The sequence below is a fragment of the Schistosoma haematobium genome, chromosome 1 (genome assembly GCF_000699445.3).
Source record: "Schistosoma haematobium chromosome 1, whole genome shotgun sequence".
Taxonomy (NCBI): Eukaryota; Metazoa; Platyhelminthes; class Trematoda; order Strigeidida; family Schistosomatidae; genus Schistosoma; species Schistosoma haematobium.
In genome coordinates, this window is record NC_067196.1 from 52532708 (window position 1) to 52552112 (window position 19405).

General features: G+C 29.7%; 1 protein-coding gene across 2 annotated transcripts in view; it reads right to left on the reverse strand.

Annotated features, from left to right (window-relative positions):
- The window catches only part of MS3_00001568 (uncharacterized protein), a gene marked incomplete at its 3' end in the record, with an annotated part of 95128 nt that overhangs the window by 43113 nt on the left and 32610 nt on the right, over window positions 1–19405 (reverse strand). For both annotated transcript variants that reach the window (XM_051209031.1, XM_035733991.2), the window contains 5 exons: window positions 18475–18876; window positions 14063–14452; window positions 3885–4337; window positions 2402–2527; window positions 999–1140 (listed from right to left, as the gene is read on the reverse strand). In XM_051209031.1, coding sequence (XP_051074452.1) covers window positions 999–1140; window positions 2402–2527; window positions 3885–4337; window positions 14063–14452; window positions 18475–18876 — 1513 coding nt within the window. The remainder of the gene's footprint in view (window positions 1–998; window positions 1141–2401; window positions 2528–3884; window positions 4338–14062; window positions 14453–18474; window positions 18877–19405) is intronic.

Consider the following 19405-nt stretch of genomic DNA (forward strand, 5'->3'; position numbering starts at 1 on the left):
AAAGGGACGAAACAATCATTTGTCATTCAATTGAATAAATATAACTAGATACATGATTATAAAAGAATAGTAATCTCTATAATCAATAGTTTACGTAAGAAATCAAACTTATATTTGAATATTCACGTGTTTGTAACCATTATTTACTATAGAAAATGAAAAATTTCGAAGTGTGTTTGAAATAAAGCAAATGTTTAAGATCTATCATTTGTGATGATTTGATAATATGAATTATTAAACTGATTGAGTTTCTAGTTTTAATTTTTGTATGAAGGTAATGTTGAAGAGATCTGGAATATTTCTTGAAAAAGTTAAGTGGGGCCCTGAAACATTTTATTTAATAAGCGTTGAACAGACGTTTCTCATAAATGTTTAGAAAGTGAAGAGTCAGAAGTTACATTTCTGATTGGATTATTTCATACCCTGCTACTGTTTGTTCGCGTCATAGAACCCTTCAAAAGCTCAAGGTTATTTGAAAAGCTATAAATACTCCAAAGTTTCTGTACATGAACTAACCTTGGAGTAAAGCGTTGTTTCCATATTTCGCGCTTTTTCTCTCGTGTTCAAGTTGTTGTGTAGAGTGAACCTGAGGTTATTAGAAGAGTTTAGGAAACCGATTCAAGAGTTCAGTCAGAAGATTTATTAAGCTACTGATACTACATGAGTGATTAAATGGATGTTAAGAGGGGATGAAGCAGTCATTATTGTATATTAATTATTTTAATAGCTCCAGTAAGAACAATTTCTACAAAGCGACTTCAAAACTATCAAAGTATCGTCCAGAGTGTATTTAAATTACTTTCGGTATAAGTAAAAGTTTTTGATTAGCCTTCATTCATAATTCCATACTGGACTTATTAGATAATTTCATTCACAGCATTTTTTTGATTGAATAATGTTTCTTTATCATCATGGTGAAATTTCTAGAGTTGTTTAATTGTTCACTGCTTCAATAAGGAACACACACTTAGTATCTAACATAACAAATCATTACTCACCTAAAAATCGCTCCATCATATAATTTTGTCAGATTAATATTTAATATTGAATAAATCATTCCATCGGGATATTTGTTCGATTGATTTTGTTGAATAATATTTGACTCATCAATTAATTCACTTTCATTGGTACCTTTTAATACTGAAGGAATAATAAGAACATGAACAGAATATAAATTCAGAAAGTTAAAGTAAGTCAAGTTGTTTCATTAGAGACAGAACAACAGTTAATCTATTTTAACTATCTTAGAATTATCTACAGCAAGCGGTAAGTACAACTGAATGTTTACTAACAAATATGTTTACTAACTTATTGGTCACACCTATTGTTTATGATAAACAAATGAAATAAACATAAAACAATTGATGACTGTTGATTAATCAGTGTTAGTCATAAAGAAAGCCAAAATAAAATTCACTTATGTGAGAAGTGTTCCTTAGTATTGTATATATGTGGCCAATGACTAAAATCAGTGATTCCAGGTAACCGTTTTTAACTAGCTGGTTCAAAAGTAACGAACTGCTGTGAAGCGTGAAGTTTCTCGATTTTACCTGTAATGGAGTTCATGTAAATTGATGAGGAACTGCATACTAAAATTAGATAGTTGTCGAATGCCTCCTGTTTGTCAATGTTGTCTAGTTGAGGTTAGTCCGTGATTTAAAATATCGTTAAATTATAAAATTCTTGGACATCTATTCGTGTTTATCTGCTTAACTGATTGATTTAGGCTCAAAGGTTCATTGCGCTTATCTGGTAAGAGTAATTAGAAGACAAATTTTATTAGTTGACAAATTGTTTAGTCATTGGTTTTCACTACATCAGTATATTAGTTACCGTAAGATGGTTAATTTATCACTTATTAGACGTAAATAAATAAATAATATCGTACCTTGACATTCCTAGGTATCTTGTTTTACGATAAACAACCACAGCTTTAAAATTATAATACACTTTTTTTCAAAGATTTGACGAATCATTTACACAGAAATATTACCATTGTCGTAAATATTACTGAACGCCTAGCATGAAACTGATGTAATTTAAATAATAGAAATGAAGTAATGAAAGGAACACGTGAATTATAACTTGTCAGATGTAACTTTTATTACAACAGCAATATGTCAATCTAGTAGGATAGAAATGTTTCAACAGGACTTAAAGCTTTTCATTACTTACATGTAATGGATATAGTAGGCCGTAAAACATCTTTTTTGATGTACAAATCATCGCTAAGTCAAGTGTAGATTTAGGGTTTTATGAACGTAGTAATAAATAGTTGAACCATGAGATAATTTCTTAAATATCAAGAAATAGACAACCAAAAATCAAACGCCAACTCCAACTTATTAGCAAACCTAAATTTTGAACGCGTTCATGGATTAAATATTCCCACTAGTCTTACTTTGAGTCCAAACTAGTTTTCCTGGAGGATTTCCTTGTTCTCCTGTGCAGTGAAGTGTTAGTATAGTGCCATCTGCCAATAGTGTGCCTTCCTTATATCCTGTAATTGTCGGAATGCGAGGGATGGCTAAAAAAGAAACAAGATTTAGGGAATAATAACAACTAAATAAGCTTTTTGAAAACGCATTCCATGATTCAGTCACCACATTTCCATGACAAACCTATCTAAATACTGTAGCCAGTTTGCATTGCGTCATGAACAACGTTACTTGCTAATGAAAAATTATCATTCAACTCAAGGCCTAATTTAGTCATTACAGAGTTGTCCACTTGTGAGCTTGAACAGTTTTATCAAAATACAATAACCACAAAATCATATATACTGTCGAACTCTTTTGACAGAGTACATTTTCTAAGCTTCAACATTGTCATAATGTAATAATAGTAATGAGGTATCAATTGAAGTAGCCACAAAAAAACGTCACCACAACGAAATGTGTGATACATTGTCTTCGTAAATAAGCGTATCAATATTAAATATTAAAAAAATGTTTTGAATCCATTTTCGACGAGCTGTTTAAACTGCAATGTCTCTAGCCTCTCCTTTCGGTGAGGGACAGACTCCACTTTTTTTCTAAATTTTGACCCTACACATAACAGACAAACAAAAAGAAGTAATAATTATTGTTTACATCATCGTAATCCATCATGGAAGACGTGTTTCCTTCTCTGCCGTTTTTCTGGCTCGCATCAAGAATGTAGGGTTTCGTATGACGAAAATAACACTCCATCATGCTACGTGTCAAATGTGGCACATTCAATCGTGATAAAAAATTTACAACATAGCAAACGTCATACCTCCAAATAATTCTACAATATAAATTATTCTAAATTATCTACAATTGAGTGGCTAAATGAATGAAAACGTAACAGTAATTACTGACTGCTCTGCATCTAGATTACATGACAACGTACAGTTTATCTTCGAATATGATTCGGTTATATAAATTAGAAATGGTGTATTTCACGCCAAATATATATTTAAGTACTACGAAATTTGTAACTATCAAGGCTCGAAGGCTACAACAAAAATTATACTGTATGCATATGCTAATTACATATTACGAAATGCTCTGTAAGATATCGAATTATAATAATTAAGGTGAATTCATGTGACTGTAATGCAAAATAGGAATGAAAACGTCGTCTGGATTATCTGGATAATACTAATAATAAGGTCATGTAAATGTCCATAGGTAGAAGGGAGAGAATAGACAAACAGTTTATAATATCCAACTGGAAAAAAAATGAAATTTGATGGCACTACATATTTATCGTATGAAGATAAAACTATTTCAAACAATTTTCAACTTAAGTATCTCTTATTTTCAGTCAGAATAATTGACAAGTATAGAATATACTCGAAAAAAGTAATGGCTTTTAATTCTACCATTATTTCTCACTTTAAAAAAGGCAATACCTACTATACATTTCCAGATTGACCTTGTTTGATATAATTTTTTTATTTTCTTCTCTGAAATAACTTGGTAAAGCACTGCATTCTATTTCTGTCCACATTAAAGCATTTCGTTTTTGATTTGTTGTAACCAGTTGTATAATTGATGCCTGAATTATATTAAAATTATTTAATGCATCAGGTTCATTACATGGAAATGATTCGACTGGAGTAATAACTTCCCAATTTTTACTGTTATGTAATTTACCCCGCCATTTAATCTCAACCTGTCCATAATACTCATCAGTAACACATGATAAATATTGTGGTCTGTCTAAATAAACATACAACTTTTGTTTATTTACAGTAGTCACTGTGCTTTTATTATCTGCTCTCTCTAATTTATCATAAACATTTACTTTTTGTTTCAGTTCAGTTATTCTTTCATAAGGACCATGTATATTGACGTGCTGCGGGCCATCTGAAATTTAAAAGTAAAGTACTTACTATTTTTTCATTTTCACAAAGATATTATTAGAGACGATAATTAACAGAAAAAACGATAGGATTCTTTACCAAACTGGAACATATTGGCATTTGAAACGCTGTCACAAAACAAATGCTACTTATAATTCGCAACCGTTAATCAATGAATAATCCGAAGATCAACTATTGATTTTAAACACTTGTCTATTGAAACTTCTTGTTATTTTAATTCTATTATCTTATTTTTTAAAAAAACTACAGTAACATTCAGAACGTCAACTTGTCATGTTTCTTGTGATTTCATCTTTCCAAATAGATACAATATAACTCATCATTGCATAGTTGTTATTATTATTTAGATCAATATTATAATCGAACAGACTTCGGAAGACCTACATCAACGAATTTCCGCAATCCTACCAGTAAATTCTGTTCGGCTATTTATTATTGAAATAAATTTTTTCTTAAATTGTTCCTGAGAAATACACTTCACTTTATTGTACGTTATCCATGCAAAGTTTATGATAGATACATGAAATACTTAAAAGAATATCATTTAGCCGCATCAAATTAAATTTGATAAGAAACTGATTGAATTACAGTCTACATACATTTTTTTGTGGAGTTTTGTTCTCTGAGCTGGATGCTTTGGTCGTGGAGCTTTCATCGTTCTTCTGAACGATGGAGAAACTCGAACACTTCACTTCTATCTGAAGTTTGTGCTGATGATGTCGTTCAGAAGAACGATGAAAGCTCCACGACCAAACCATCCAGCTCAGAGAACAAAACTTCACCAAAATCATCCACCTGAGCTACAAATCTTCTCCACCATCTAAGTCTACATACGTACTTAACTAAAATCAGGCAATACAAACCTTGGTTCGGATTATCTTTATAAAAACCTGTAAATGTATGAAAAACTATCAGTTTTAGATATTTAGTTAAGAAAGTTATTCTGATCGGAAAACTATTTCCACCAGTTCTTAATTTCCTAACCAATCCATGAAACGTTTTAATCCTGTTTGTTTGTTTTTTGCTTGGAAAAGTGATAAATAATTTTGGCTAGAGTGTAAAAAGAAAATAGTTATCATTTTATCCTCAAGTGAAAGTTATCCGTTTACTGGTTTATTAAACGTTCTGAATTAAAAGTGAAACAATTTAGTCAATGGTAAATTTATTGCGAAAAAAGGAATCTTTACGACTAACATGTTTATTGAAAACGTCTATAATAATAAATATAAAAACTCAATTCCTTCAATATATATTCAACAGTTGGCTTGAAAATTAATAGTTGCGCTGATTATATAAAAAAGTAAATTGTTTCAAAACTTATTAATTTTGTTATTCGATCACAGTCAGATATACAAAGGATATTGATAGGGTGTATGAATCCAGATTTTCATACTACTTCTATATTACGAGGTTTTAAACTCATTTGAACAGAGAGGAATCTAAACCTTAATATAATGAAAATACAGTGGTAGTTGTAAACACCAAAATTAGAATACCATAAATATGTATATAATGTCACTGTTTTATGCCAAACTACTGACTTATCCTAATCAAAGTCTTTTTAATTTCATTATGTTTATTTTTGTATCCGTTATTGTTTTGTTACTAAAATTGAATATATATAATTTAATATCAGAAGGGGTTTTTGTAGATATTATATTAATTTCAATAATTGAGATCATGAGTCAATTGAAGCTAAACCACCATGGAAAATCTGCAAGCACTAGATGGCCATTTCGTCCTATTGTGAGACTCCTTAGCAGTGCGCATCCGCGCTTCCTCCTCTCGAGATTCGAACCCGGGACATTTAGGTCCTGTGTGTACACATCGTACAAAAAAAGAAACTGTTAAAGTTCTTAAATATGCTCAAATTCATGTAGATCGCGCGCAAGCGCCTAACCTATAGACCAATGAGCCGGCATTTGAATACAATAGTCCAATTAATTCATTCTATAGCTAAGATTGTTATTGATTAATTGACCTTGGGATTGGCCAGGGGAGGAGGAGCGATTGAAGATACTTTTTTGTACACAATGCTCCTGTTTCTTTATCCGGATGGCTACTACTTAATCTATTTGAAAGACATTTAGTCTGACAAGCTTTGGCAAAATATTACTGACCCTATAAATAATTGAGAAGGATCGGTTTATACTGACACTATCACTAGTTTGTACTAAATGGGTCAATATAGATCTGTCCACTTTCCTCACCAGACCTTTGCTTAGACACGCTGGGAGGTGTTCTTTTTACTCATATAGAAATAAGATAAATGTTAAAATTCATAAGAATGATCTTCGAAACATTAAAATGAACGGGAAAATAGAATATTCGATCTATACAAAAACTGTGAAAAAAGAATTTCAGGTTACTAGATATTAATTTTTTTTAAACATCATGTTGTTTTATATATGAAACAGTCAAATCACTTCTGCATATATATATATATATAAGCAACATTGTAATACATTTTCTATTGAAGTATATAAGACTATATATCCAAAACCGTACAAAATTATAAACAACATGTAATCGAGTCATTCGAACTAGATGATTGTTTATAATAGGAAATAATGTGTCTTCTAAGTAACGTATGATTTATTTCAGTGAAATAAAAGGTTTTCTTATTATGTATTTAAAAGCCTAAATATTACATTCCGTTTAAATAAAATAAGGTATATTAAATATATGAAGGAAATAATTTACCATTAACATTTTAGTTACAATACTGATAACATTGAATCAGATTAGCAAAGATTTAATTTTTTATGATTGAGATCATGAATCAATTGAAACTAGGCCACCATAGAAAAACTAGAAATTTAATTAGTTTACATTTTGACTATTTTCTTTCTATTCATTGTTTGTTTATCATTATTAGTACCATAATGTTTATTTACTTGTTAAAGATAAACAAATGCATTATTCTTTAAGAAATAGTACATCGTCTATCATATATACAGACATTTGTGTATATATAGACTACTTATTATGTATTTCAATAAAGAAGAAATGATTTATATATTGTTAGGACCCGAGTTATACACAGTAGATTAATTATTGCTTGATATGATGGAAAGAAAAGTCAATTTTCGATTGAATTACTCATTATGAGTTTTATTCAATATTACATCCGTTTTCATTTAACATGAGAATCATTCAGTGTAGTATTTGATTGTTTTTCCAGTATGATATTTTCTTCTGTATAATATACGACATTCTTGCATTCACCTGACATGAACTATGCTCAGTAAGTGATTTGTTATAACTGAGTATGTGATCTAATCTTAATTATTAATCAAAATGAGTGTACAATCAATACATAAACCAGTGTATTTTAGACTAGATTCGACTCGTCGTTGTCATAGTGTTTGGTCTAATAAATCTTCACTTATATCAGTCTTGTGTTCTTACTTTCGCATTGTGGGAATTGCCAAGATCCCTCGTTCCGAGTATAAGTGATCAACGGTTTTTTTCCCGGCACAACAGATATATAAATAATAATGACATTATATTCATTGTAGTGAAAATTATGATAAATGAATCTGCCAATTTATTGCACAATGGGAAATTTCTTTTCATTCTACTCATTTGATACTTCTATAATAAAGTATTTTTTTCAAAAAAAATTATTATAATTCATTTTCAAAATGTTTTAACTATTTACTGTTGCGTGACTAATGAAAGTTTAAATGTCTATATTATGAAGTTTTAACTTTAATTATTCAAACAAATTATACAAACGAATGAAATAAAGAAGGAACGAAATAAGGCAAAAAAATAAGATAATAACAACCAGGATATTAGATGAAGAGAAAAATAAAAGAAATGTTTTGAAACTAAAGAATGAGTATGAAACGCTTGAAACTAGGCTAAGGTGTTTATTACAAAATGAAGACCATAAGAAGAAAATGAATTAAGAATAAAAATTGAGTATTGTACATTAATATGCATCAATAAGTCAGTTAAATTATTTTCATTAACGTTTTCTAGGTGTAATGAAACAAACAAATATTGTTACTAGTCACAACATTTATTGACTGAATGAAGAGCTTATAAAACTATAAAACAACCAGGTCGTTCATTTCTTCTTTCTTTAAATCATTTTACATTTGTTCTCTAATTTTTCTTTTGTTTCTCTTGTAATTATAATAATAAAGTTAGATTGGTAGTTAACTTTTCTGTCTGTAATAAAATTTCAGCTAATTGAATATTATATCAGCAAAGATTTATAGAATTCATAATGTAAAATAGATGTTAACAAAAATGATCTAAGATGTAGTTATCGGCGTGCTACTACCTAAGAAATAATCACTTGTTGTATAACTTAGCGGAAAAACACTATAATTATGAAAAAAATGAGAAAAATTTCACTTGTTTAAAATGTGAACAAATAATACAAAGTTTCTATTCAAAAGTAGTATGTATCATCAACTGAAAGTGACGTGTCTGGAGGGAGAAGATCAAAGAAGAAAGAACAAGAACAAATAGTGATTAGAGTGGAATCAAAAGAACAATGAATTTTGAGACGATTAATTCACAATTGCAGAATGAACAGTCAAGTTTGAAACAAGTGATTTACATTTTGCAAATGAAGTATTTACTGTGTGATTCTCACATTTTACTAAGATGTTCTATAATTTTGTGTTCAACTAGATTCTGTTATTCCCACATGGGTACTTGTTCACCACACTTCTACTTTTTAGTTTCATTTATCGCTGTATATAGACGGTCATGTATATTATTATTTCATTCAGAAATGTATTTCTTTTAGTAAAAAGTCAAATATAATGCCGTTTTTTTAAGTAAGACAATTTATGTATGCGTAAATTTCCAAACATAATTTTATAACTGTTTGTTAATATTTTTATTGAGTTATGACAATACATTTTAATCAGTGGGAAGACGAAAGTTATCCGAATTATGTGATATATAGTCGCGCAATACATTTTGAACAATTTGATCACAAGTATACTTGTTAAAAATAGTTTAATATGAAAATTAAAGGGCCAACTAGACAGGTTTAAAGTATCCGAATTGCTATAGAAACGAATGAATTACAATGGTCAAATAAGATCACAGGACAGACAGACATCTTCCTCCGTTGCGAAACATTTGGTTGAAACTAGTCATAAGCTTGATATCAAGTCAGCCTTTGTAATTTTATACTAAAGCCTTCTAGAACGTAAAATAAAGTTTATTGAAGGCTTGACTATGCGGAAACTGTAACCCCTTCTGTTGTTCAAAAACAATTTGTTCTTACACTGAACTTATCCTAGTAATACTGATTCCTTATCCAGAGTGGTTATCACATTGTTTTCGTGTACATTAATTTTCTTTGTTACAGCTTACCATTAACGTGTCTGGTTGACCTTTTATTTTACATATTAAACTATTCTTAACAAGTATATGTGTAATCAGATTGTTTGAAATGTATTGCGCAAATATATCACGTAGTTCTGATACCCTTCGTCTTTTCATTGCATCATCGAAATTTACCAAAGCGATTAAATTTTAATCAAGATTAATTTGTATTTGTAAAAAAACACAAACAACAACTGATTTATCGATTTTCAATAGACCAGTTTTAAACAAAGATGTATAGTGGCTAGCAATAGAATCCGGGACGACCGTTTCGTCCCATTTGGGACTCTTTAGCCCACAGGAGACTGATCAATTGGAGTCCAAAATAACAATGGTAAGATACAAGTAAAACAACACCAAGTGAATTTAGACCAGTTTTAGTTTACTGATATTTAATAAGACAATAATGCTTCTCAAAAATTTTCTAATCTTTAAAATTAAAAGTGTTAGTTTTCCATATTAAACTTATCTAACTCAAAATAAATAGATTTGTAAAAATGTATGGAATGTAGTCCAAAGCGTTTATGATTAAATAATGTCAGTTTAAAATACATCAATATTAGAATATAATATTTTCAAGCTGCAGACATATTGTTCATCGTTGTGCAGAAGTTTACTGTGTTTTGAATAAAATTATTAGTTTCAATAGTTGAGATCATGAGCCAATTGAAGCTAGACCACCATGGAAAACCCGGAAGCACTGGACAGTTGGTTCGTCCTGCTGTGGGACTCCCCAGTAGAGTGCATACACGACCCCGCCTCGCGGGATTCGGCCCCAGGACCTATCAGTCTCGCGCCAATCGCTTAACCAACTAGACCACTGAGCCGGCATTCAACGGTGTTACTTACTTAATAAATTGTCATGATAGGTGTAAAGTACGTTTCATGTGTCCCTAACCTTTTCATTGATATATATATATATATATGATGTGGTGCACATTTACGTCGTTTCGGTGATATCTTCGCAGTTAAGTCTCATTAATATTTTTACATTCTGTTCCTCCTTTGCCATTAAGAGAAGTAGAGTGCTTTGTTAGTAAAACGTTTAAACAATGAAGTTCACAAAACATATATCTAGCTTCCCTTCTTTGGCTAAAAGTGTGGTAAACGTATTGCAACACATTATATATATATATATATATATATATATATATATATATATATATAACATATTAGCTTGAAGGTGTCATTGATATATTGAAATCATAACTTGTAATCTTCATTCTACAAAATTCCCTCTATAAATATTTCCTCCACTATTTTCACCAATACAATCTAAATGTTTTGTAATGTATTCAGAAGCTTTCAAAATGAAATTCATTCGTTTGTTCTTAAACAATGAGATTATTTCAAATGTATCTTTATGCATACCTATATAATCACTAATTTATGCAAAAGTACCTAAATTATAAATTATAATTATGGTTATCTTTAATAAAAAAAATTTTACATCTAAGTTTAATTATACTTCCTCTTTCTATAAAATTTTAACTGTTTAGAAAGAGAAAATACACTACAAACATTTAAAGTTAAACATTTACATAAATTCAATTTTAATATAGAAAATATGAATTTTTAATTTATTCAACATCCGCAGCGTAAATTACATTTATGAAAAAAAAGAAAATAACGATGATTAGATGAAGAAGAAAACCTGAGAAACGTAAAAAAACATCGAGAAAAAAGACGAAGAAAAGATAAACGAAATAAAATGTTCCGTAGGTTTATACAAAATATCTTTAATATTTTTTTCGTTAGTTTAAAGTAGTTAAATAATGTATGATTTTTATGTTGGTTTGTATTGGTTAAGTGTTGTTGTTTTAAACAGACTATATGTATGTATTTAATTAGATTTTGTTGTTAGTAAATTGGAATTTAAAATTCATTTACTACAAACCAGTGATTGGACGAGAAACTATGGATTATTATTTACCTAAACGACTGATTTATTACTATTATTATTATTTTTATTGGTTATTTCTATTTAATGTGACTCGTTAATAAATGTTTACATGTCAGGAATATGACTATTAAATTCTTCAACCTTTGACCACAAGTAATTAGCCAATTAAAACAAGATGGTCGCGCAATTTTGTGGATTGGTTAAGGTTAGACATTAACACCGTTGCATACCGGCTCAATGGTCTAGAGGTTAAGCGTTTATGCACAAGACTAAAGGCTCTGGGTTCGTGGATGCACACTATTGAGAAGTGCCACATTAAGACGAAACCTTTGTCCAGTACCTCCAGATTCTTAATGGTGGTCTAACATCAATCGGTTCAATGAAAAATCAAAACAAGCATAGAGATTCAACTCAAGTAAAAAGAACTATAACTTTGGATATGGCTCGTTCGAAATTATATGTTTAAGAGTATTAAATGTTAATATTCACTACATTATAGTAGCCTTAACTCAAAACCTGCTTAAACATATTTGAACTTATTAAGGCATTGAATAAAACAACTTAGGAAATAGCTTTTATTTTAGTCCGTAATAACTTGCTTATACTTTGATATATATATATATATGCTTGTAGAAAGAGGCATTTGTGACTGATTCGATTAAATACACTATCTGTTTATTTTTATTACTCGCTTAAATGTTCATTAACGAAATACTTGATAACTTATTCGTTTACGTATATATGTTTTCCACTAGTTCAACCTTTTATTGTCAATATTTTAAGTGAAATATTCAGTAAGCTTGTGATAAGTTGCTTTTATTTCTGACTGAAATATTATTTTGTCTGGATGTACAGATAGTGAGTGCTAATAAAAATTGGCTTGCACTGATTTCTTCGTTCAATTTTGTTCAAATGTATCATTTACCACCGTTTTATCTTCTAAACTGTAAAACATAATTCTGAAATCAGGACCATCAAAACAATTTGAATATATTATTAAATCATTATGAAATTTCAGTCCTTTTGTTTGAGTTCTTAGCAACACACAAGATCTAATGTGTAGAATAACCGACTAGGAATTTATTGACGGTCACCAAATATTATTAGATCTTAATATAGTTTCTTTTAGTACGCTAAAGTGAATAGCTTTGAGTTGAAGCACCATACTGAGAAACAAAATACCAAATGTATACCAAGCCTACTTTGGTCAGTGTATCTCAAAATGAAGTTATGCTATGAGCAGTCTAATTTGTTTTACCATTGATACGTTATAAACTGTTACTCGCAATCCCAATCCATGTAGATATATTTCCTCCTTTTTCTACAAAACAATCTTCACTGCATATTAATCTGTTTAGTCTTACTTAATATTCCTAGTAGTATCTCAATGTACGGGACATAACTCTTCTATGTGAATAAAGAAAGAAAAGACACGTTTCTAGAGGAGGAATAACAATGTTCAAGATACGTAATAACATTGCACTTCTTAGAAAGAATAACAGAGTAAGATGATTGAAGGTAAAGAAGACTCATTATCGCAAATGTGATATAAGATATTACGTAGTAGGACAATAAAAATATACGGATTACTAATGTAATAAAAGATTTACAACCGTTTCTTAGGATCCTTTTTTTCAACATTTTAACTGTAACAGTATCGGCGTAACGTAGTAAATCCAAAGTTTTTTGGGTACTGATTATGTGGACGATTTTATCATAACAATATCGTATCCACCTACCAAGCGGATGGCGGGGTATAGAAATGTTGAAAATATTTTGACATTTTGATATCATTTTCTTGATAATTGTGCTCTTCAATGCAAACAGGAACCCTCCTTTCTGTTCTGCTGATGTAAGTACTTTGGCACAAACTTGTAAACTGGTAATTCTCTTAATTTGCATTAAATGTATATCATGATAATTTGTTAAATATACCTAAACACCTAAAGGTATATTTTTATTACTCATTTTTATATGACCATTTAAATTTACCATTGAACGATTGTTTGGTTATTTGGAACGTACATACCATTGTCAGTTGATGCCTTTGAATGTCAAAATTGAGTCTTACACAATCTAAGACACCGGCTACTGTTATACACTGTTTATTTATTCACCTTTGCATAGCTTGAGAGCAAATTTATTGTAAGCTACAGTTCGCTTAACTGATTAGTTAATATATTTGAAATAAAATGGATTTAATTCGTAGTTATCTAGCCCGATAAGCAGTTGCCGAAACGATAATCTTGTATTTACTTAACTGAAGTTTTAAAACAAAAGTTAAATAGCATGCAAAATACTATTGGATGAAGCTATACATGAAATGACTGAATAGGCAATGATATTAAAATGACATCAAAGTAGTACCCAAGTTCCTGAAAGCATTTTGTTGAAACAAGCTATTAACCGATTTGATATTTAATACATAAAAGATGTTAGCTTACGTCGAATCCACATTCGTTTCCTTGTTGTTTTCTCTGGGCCAACTTGATGTCGAACAGCACACACTAAATCTAAACCATGCATTGTTGAATTAAGATTTGTAATTTTTAGTCGGCTCAAGATTTTTTCATCTGTAATTTGGTTGATTACATTTTCATTCGTAATAGAAATAACATTCTTTATTGATGGTATTTGTAAATCATTTCTAAAAACGTTTAACTGATCTAGGTTCATATTAGAATAAGGATTTTCGAAGCGCCATACAACTTGACCAGGAGGATTTCCAGGTGGAGTCACTCTACATGTAACTTCAACTGTTGAACCAACAAGTAAGCTTGTAGATTCATTTGTGAATTTATCCCAGTCAATAAATTCTGGATCACCTGGTAAAGCTAGAAATAAAGTGGTATTCAGAAATATGTAAAAGTATTAAGTTAAACCGTATAATGTGAAAAGGAAAATAAGGCGAGACTATAAATTACGGACGAACCAATAAAGTATAAGGCACGAAATTCACTGATCCATTTAGATAAATAAAGTTTTGGCATTATAGCTGGTATCAGGTAGTGATGTAAATTATAATTCTAATTCCACACACAGGTTCATAACACTTATTTGGTCCTGCTTATTAGGATGACACTCTCAAGGTCAATCTGGCGTCGCTCAAAGGTCGTCCATAAATTATAGTCTCACCGAAAATAAATTTAATTATGTCAATCAAAAGTTTTTATTTCTTATTATTAGACGAAGTAACTGATGCAAGGAATACCTTTAAGTAATTATGAAATACCAATTCGCCAAAGGCTTAGCTTCTATGAATTTATCATGTTAATCTGTAATGATATAAGTTTAGTTAAGGTTTTGTCTTTTTTTAAATTATTTTTTACTGGGTTCTCTATGCTCATCTAATTTTGTACGATTATTTGGAAGCCATAGATCTTGAACATGGTGCATTTGAAAATAGGGACTTCCATAAAATAACTGTGCCGTTACAATGTGAATAGTCTTGGCCCATTACAATTTTTGAGCTATGTACTTTCTGTTTATATAAATAAATAAGTTGTTTTACGAACAGTCGGTTTGTTACATAATTTACTTGGTGAATACTGAAATACTCAAGCAGATACACTTGATTGTTGTGTACATTTTCCTACTCATTTAATATATGATGATACAAATGTAACTATACTACAACTCATCCATGAAAAAAAGGATTGTTAGTGCTCCACTAATAAATAGAGAAATATATGTAAAATAGCGTAAACATTGTACTGTCCGATAAACTTAAACAGTTAAATAAAAATCACTACTGTGAAATTTTATTTTATATCTTTGTTGTCCAAGTCTTTAATGGTGGAAATTCTACGATGAAATATTTTACATTTCAAGCCAAGACAACTGTATTGAGTGATCTGATAATAATAATAATGACAATTGGGTATGAACTGTTTAGTTGCTTCTCATAAATGCCAGAATTAATAAACAACTATATTCAAAGAGAATTACAACAAGATTTCTAATTTCAATAGATTATTATGATTCAATTTGAATTCTCCACTTTATTTTACACAATCTATTTCTCAATTTCCTTCTAGGTACTGGCAAATTTTCAAAGTAATAAAAGCGTAATAAATATATAATGCAATATATTTTTTCTAAAAAAGAAGGAATATATTTTTCATTCAGACTGATGGCAGCTTTATTATTTAGCACTATTAACTCTTTTTGTTTTTTTAATTGCATAAATGTCAATCATCAGTTGATTTATTCAAAAGTAAACTATGAAAATTGTCATAGTAACAATGATAAGATTACAAGAAAGAAAAATAAAGAAAACAAGACATTCAGCAAATCTCTAAAGAAACTATTAATTAATCAAGCGGAGAATTATAATTCACGCAACACATGATACACTCACACATTCTTTTTTTCTCCATTTTAATCCTTACAGAAACCTATTTAACTTGGAGAAAAAAATATATACACTCTGTTCCATTGTTTGTAAAATAGTTTTTTTTCTATTTTACTGGTCAGTTTTTATTGTTCAGAATGTAACTTGGAAAAGAGAAAAAAAGAATCAAGTTTATTTTAATATTTAAAATGATTTAAAGTTTTAGTTATTTTGTAAAAAAAGGATCAGAAAAAATGTTTGTTTCCATGAATGGTTTGTTAAAAAGTGGGATATTTGAAAAGTTTTAATGGTTATAACCAAATTCATATAATGTACAATGGGAAGACGAGGCGAGACTCTAATTTATGGACGAGCCAATCAGAGGCGTTTTAGAGATTTCAAGGTTACGGCGCCAACTTCAGTGCTTAATGCCAACGTACATTCGGTTCACAGGGTATTTTGTACATAACAAATTAAACGGTGGGACTATAATTTGTGGACGAATCAATCAGGTATAAGATAATATAAATCGGATTTTAACGCGAAAGCCTTTCATCCATTTGGCTAAATAAATTTCTGGCATTATAGCTGATGTCAGTTCGTGATGAAAACCCCATATATAATTCCTAACTAAGGCAAATTACGACAATTATTGGGAAGTGGATAATAAAAGCACCAGTAACACTGGCTACAGCCAGGTACTACAAAATATATACGGATGTTATTCATTATGTAATCAATTGTTTCTAACCTACTTTTGAACTGTTGTCACAATTAATGTTGTAGAATATTCTTTCACATTAGGTATATATTTACAATATTCAGTAAGCAATTTAAACTCATTATGTAATTATAATTTTTAAATATCACAGGTTGTAAGCAGCTGACGAGAACCGACGAAGTAAAATGAATTCATGCTATTCTGCTAGAATGTTTGTTCTTGCTCTTTTCAAAATGATAAAGGGAACTATGTGTATGAAATTATTTTATTAAATAATTTCATTTTTTAGAAAAAGATCATTTTAAGAAGTGAATAAAACTATTGATAAACTAACATTGTAATTTAATGAATGTAAACATCTTATAGTTAGTACTTTATTAAATGTAGGAGGTAGAAATGTCTGAGACTTTGTTTTATTCATCGGTAGTAAATGATCCTTTTTAAAAATTTTGCTTCATACAATTTGTAATTTGTAAATTCACTTCATTTACTTAATAAATATTCGAAAAATTTCAATTGAAGTGTCTGAAAACTAATTTTTTTCAAGTTAACTACCTGACTTTGTTCCTTAGTAAACGGGATACACCCATTAAGACACTAAATAAGAAAGATTAGTTCAGCGAAGAGTTCTGTTTTCGGTGAATTCATTTTCAAAGCTGTACAATCGCAAAAATATATGCTTATTATTTCAGAATGATAATAATAACTATATTTCATATTCTTAGCATTGCTGAGGTAGCAGCAGCCATACATCTAGGAAAACCAGAGCTGTGTGTCAAAATGAGATTGGTACAACCTTTTCTTCTACCATGGTCTTAATGTTATGTAATTTTTATCTTCATACTCTTCTTCCGTTATGGACATCTGCTCCTCCTTCCATCTTCTCCTTAAATCTTCAATCCACAACGGGTTTATTTCTGTTTCTATAATCCTCCTGATTACATTTAATCACAAGTTCAACATTTTATCTTATCATGCTGAGCCATCCTTTCCCATTGATAATTTTCCCTATCAATTTTTGATGAATGCATAAGCCATTAACAATCAAATGATAATTAAACTTTCCTTGCTTTATAAAGAAATTTTTTTAATACCTTTGTGTATTTAACATTACTGTCACAATGTCTAATAGAAGTTTTTTATCAGTATTATTATCATCCTGTAAACATAAGTATATATATTTGCGACTGTACAGCTTTGAAAATGAATTCACCGAAAACAGAACTCTTCGCTGAACTGATCTTTCTTATTTTGTTTCCACTAGGTTTGTACTCTGTTGTTTTCTATTTCTCTTTATATATAAAATCATTGAGATCCTCTTTTTTGTTGTTGTTGAATTACATATTTATTTGTATTTTGTTATTTTCAAACTGAAGAGATGAATGATAGTTTTCCATATTTAGTTGATGTATATTAAATTCATTGAAATTATTAGTTGTATGACACATGACAATCTAACCTTTACTTATATGTCATCTATCAACTAATAATTGTGACATATTGCATAATTAATCAAATTTGTCAATTCATTTTGCATAAGAATAATCACTGAGGATTCAATTGACCAAATGATTTTATCTTATAATCAGAATAATAGTTGCACAATGGTGATTAGCAAATCTTTGAAAAAAACTTTGCTACGTTTACTGATAAACTAGGAAATGTTTATGAATGTTCTTTAAATATATTAGGAAAATTGTTGTTAGGGATAACAATCAGGTTTTGTGTAATATTGTACATATTAATATCTAGTTTCTACAAATTAGTATTAGCAATAAATATCAAAAATTCACATAACTCACAGTGGATAACAATCATCACTTCAGCTCTAAGCTTTTGTTCATATAGGTGATTTGAACGCATTGTTGCTTTGTTACTGACTAGGCACACAATACGATCTCGAGTTGAAAGTTTTGTTTTATCAATTTCCAATTCAAACTGATCTTTAGTTATTTTTGGTGAATGTATTTCTTCATTGACATTCTGTAATTCATCTAAATCTCCTGATACTGAAATAAGGTTCCCATTATGAAACCATTCAAACTTCGGTGTAGGATAACCGCCTTTCGCTTGACAAATTAATTTTAATGGATTGTTATTCATGGGATTCGTTATATTGGAATCAAAAGCTACAATCAATTGTCCATTGGCTGATGGTTGTGGTACACCCGGTAAAGTCACAATATTGGGTATTTTCGGTTTTACTTTACAAAGAACAAATAAACCCCACTATTTAATTGAATATAATTCATTCGTATTTTAAATTATATATGTAATATACTATGCACACACCATTGTATTTAGAATAAATTTCATGTTCTAAATTTTAATACTGACCCTATTGAGCAACTCATATATCAGTTAAATAAATGTTACCGTTACGTTAATACCAATAGATCCTCGATAAATTCTGTTCTTGGCTATTGACAGATGTCTTAATTATATGTAGATCTATATATGGTAAGTAGCAACTTAGCACAAATCATTCGTCCTCGTTCAGAATGATCAGAAATATCTGAAGTAAATATGTTTGAATAATGAAATTTTTTCAGCTATTCTTAGTTCTAGATTTTAATTTGTATATATGTGCAACGAAGCTCGAGCAACCAAAAACGGAGCTTAAACGTTTGCTTGGGAAAATTTTGATGCAAAGATTATCAATGATATGGTGACTTTTTTTGCTAAGAATTTGCTGCACATGCATTTGCAATAAATAAAACCGATATTTTAAAT